Genomic DNA, 2,904 nt, shown 5'->3' with positions numbered 1-2,904 from the left:
AAGAGCAGGGGCAGAAGATGCAGTGAGGCACTCAGGGAGACTTACGTTCCAGGGGAGATGGACAGCTCCAAGGCCCTTGTTCTCTACTGTAGTGTTTTCCTCCGTCTAATGGCCTCGTTAATGACCCATCTTCCAAAGTTAACCCTTCCTTTCCCTTGATTCCTTGTCCCTGGCCCACAGAAAGGGATTTTTCTCACACTTGCCAAAAGAGATGCCCTGAACCCAATTTCCTCTATCATGAGGTCTCCCTAAGGTCTAGTTTCTGCTCTCATACATCAGCCCATGACCAAAAGTTGCCCTTCCACTGAGAATGAGGAAAACAGTTAACAACACAGAGGCAGAAGGAGTCTTTGATGGAGACAGTTGCAGGTTTCAGACCCCGCCTTTGTGAGGGGAAGTAAGGAAAAAGGCTGTTGCAAATTCTAGGGGAGAAGTTGGGAATTTTCTTGCATTAACACGTAAATTGCAAACATTACACTAGCCATTTCTTTTTTTAAATTCCGACATCTCTTGGCTCTGGACCTTTTGGGAAGTGGACAGAATAAAGCCTAGAGTCCTCTGACCCAAGCCCATGGAAACTGGCTCCGAAGAAGAGCAGTATCAGTAGGCTTGGTCCCTCTTTTCCTATGCTCTTCTTAGCAGGGAGCAGTTGTCCCCATGACCAGTCAGATGCTCCTGACTCATAGGACAGCACACATCCTAGGCTGAAGTCATTCCATCCTGTCCCCTATCTCCGTACCTCTTCCTCCGCAAACAAGGACCACCCACCCTCTCTCGCCCCCAGACTCTATTCTTTGGACAAATACAAACATGAAAAAAAAGTCTTGTTCCTTCTACCCTTTCACTGTTCTCAGGTTCCCCTGTCAAGTGCAGGAAGCTCTCCCTGGTTGCTCACTAGAGTTTCCTGCCATTATGAAGTTCAGGGAAGACAGGAGATAACATTTTGACACGTGCTTTTTTGTTTTAATGGAAAGCTAGCAAATTGTGGAAAAATTTTGTGTAGGATTTGGGATTGGTCAGAGGTGACCCTTAAAAATAAATCCTCCTGTCAAAGTCTTCCTCTGGCCTCACTCCAATACCAATTCTCCGCTTAGCATAAACAGCAAGGTTTAGACACCCTGCACAGCTTAGTTCCCTAGCTGTCTCAGCAGATGTCCGGTTCAGAAGAATACTTTCTGTAGGGCTGCTTGTGGGTCTGTTTCAATACCATAAAAGGATTTCTTTACCTCGATATAGTCTACTGCAGAAAGCAGAAGAGGTTAGAACTCAGGGAGGACTTTCCAGTTAGCCCTGGCGAGGCAACACGGAATGGGGGGAGTGACGGCCACCCTACCAGGGAGCACAGGACAGTCATCTAGACTATGCTGACACAGTCGCAGAGGCCAGGCCTGGAGTGACTTATAACCTATGGAAGGGCAATTTCAGTTTCTCAATATTACTATGTGTTACTGATCCCAACATTAGAGATCAAAGGGGGAAGAGTCTGGATTCAATGGTCTGGACTGAGGTTCTGACTCAGTGTGGACTGTGGTTTTCATTTTAACTGTAGGGCATAAGATATAGAGACATACAGGGGTTCATAACTTCGTTTTTCTCTCTCTTGATACAAACAGGGTAGGGAGTTCCTTGCTGTTTGTTTGTTGGTTTTTTAGCGTTAGGGTGGGGGGGACAGAGAGCATACTGGTTCATTGGCTTCACCAGAAATAACTGTCTGCCACTCGCAAATACTCTCCCTGTGGTCATGTGAAACTGACCAGGGCGTACGTGTGTTTTCTGTGATTCCGGACAGCTGCGCTGCGCTACGACCTGTGTGTGCCCCTGCTAGAGACAGGAAATGAGGGGCTGGCTGGGTCGGGGTGACAGGAAGAGGTGGAGAATAAGCTGCTGTTCCCAAAGTATTTCAGCAGCAATAGCAGAGGAAAAAAATCCTACATTCAGCTAGAGGCTAGGATAGGGTAGGGGGCAGCAAGGGACACTTAGAACTTTTGGGACATCTTGGGATGGGGTTATCATCGTAGTAAGATATTTATTTGCAAAGAAAAATCATGAAATAAGATGCACACTCAACTTCTAACTCAGATCTTCTCACTAACGGGTGACCTTTCTCTGCAGATTCGATGAGGGGTAGAGACCCACTCGACTGCTGAACTTGCTTTTGGAACAGAATGGGGTGTGAGGTGACGGGGAGACGAGAGGTAGATGAGCCCCCCGTGGAAAGCCAGAGTGGGGAATACGAGGAGATAGGAGAGTCAGAGGCAAAGGGCACCCACCTCCTTGTCAGAGATGTAGAGCTGGTCCCCTTTCAGCACCACGTAGCGGTTCTTCCAAATCTCCCTGAAAATCCCTTTCCCGCAGAATTTCCGGACCCAGCCGACCTTCTCCGGCGGTGCAGACTGATGATTTCCATCCTGAGGCCCCTGCCGCGGGGGAAGAGAACGCGCGGTTGGTGATCCCAGCTGCTCTCCTCCCCTTTCCGAGCCTCGCGACCCTCTTCCGTCGCCCCCTCCCCTTTACGGGGACCGCCCGCCGCAGGCTGGGGTCCGGAGCCCGACGTCCGCTCTCCGCTGCCTACGATAAGAGGTTCCCCACTCGGAGGGACTCTCCCCCTCCGCTCCCCTCCCCCTTCTCCCAAATAAACAACGGCGACGCGGGAGGAAGGGGCCTGAGCCGCGGGGGCCTTCGGATGCCACCCGGCCCTCACCCCGCCCCCCGCCTCGGTCCTCGCAGCGCCGGATCAACCGCGTTTGATTTCATTTCGCATTGTGTCCCCGGCGCCGCAGAGCGCGATGCACAGGCTGCGGGTCGCCCCGGGGACGGGAGGCCGGGGGTCGAGCGGAAACTCCGCCAACGGACGCCCCCCACCTAGATAAATACACGGGAGGCCACCCCCGCCCGAGCGTCCGG

The 2,904-nt window shown here is 51.8% G+C and overlaps 1 protein-coding gene across 1 annotated transcript in view; it reads right to left on the bottom strand.

Moving 5' to 3' along the window:
* The window catches only part of PLEKHO1 (pleckstrin homology domain containing O1), a 9,673-nt gene extending 6,919 nt beyond the window's left edge, over positions 1-2,754 (bottom strand). The window contains exons 1-2 of the mRNA XM_025052304.1: positions 2,702-2,754; positions 2,271-2,508 (exon numbers count right to left, since the gene is read on the bottom strand). Of these exons, the coding sequence (XP_024908072.1) occupies positions 2,271-2,508; positions 2,702-2,754 (291 nt within the window). The remainder of the gene's footprint in view (positions 1-2,270; positions 2,509-2,701) is intronic.
* Positions 2,755-2,904: the final 150 nt, after the last annotated feature.

This window comes from Pteropus alecto, unplaced genomic scaffold (genome assembly GCF_000325575.1).
Source record: "Pteropus alecto unplaced genomic scaffold, ASM32557v1 scaffold106, whole genome shotgun sequence".
In the NCBI taxonomy this organism is placed as follows: domain Eukaryota; kingdom Metazoa; phylum Chordata; class Mammalia; order Chiroptera; family Pteropodidae; genus Pteropus; species Pteropus alecto.
The sequence above is the reverse complement of the archived record's forward strand: the minus strand, read 5'-3'. Positions and strand labels throughout refer to the sequence as shown.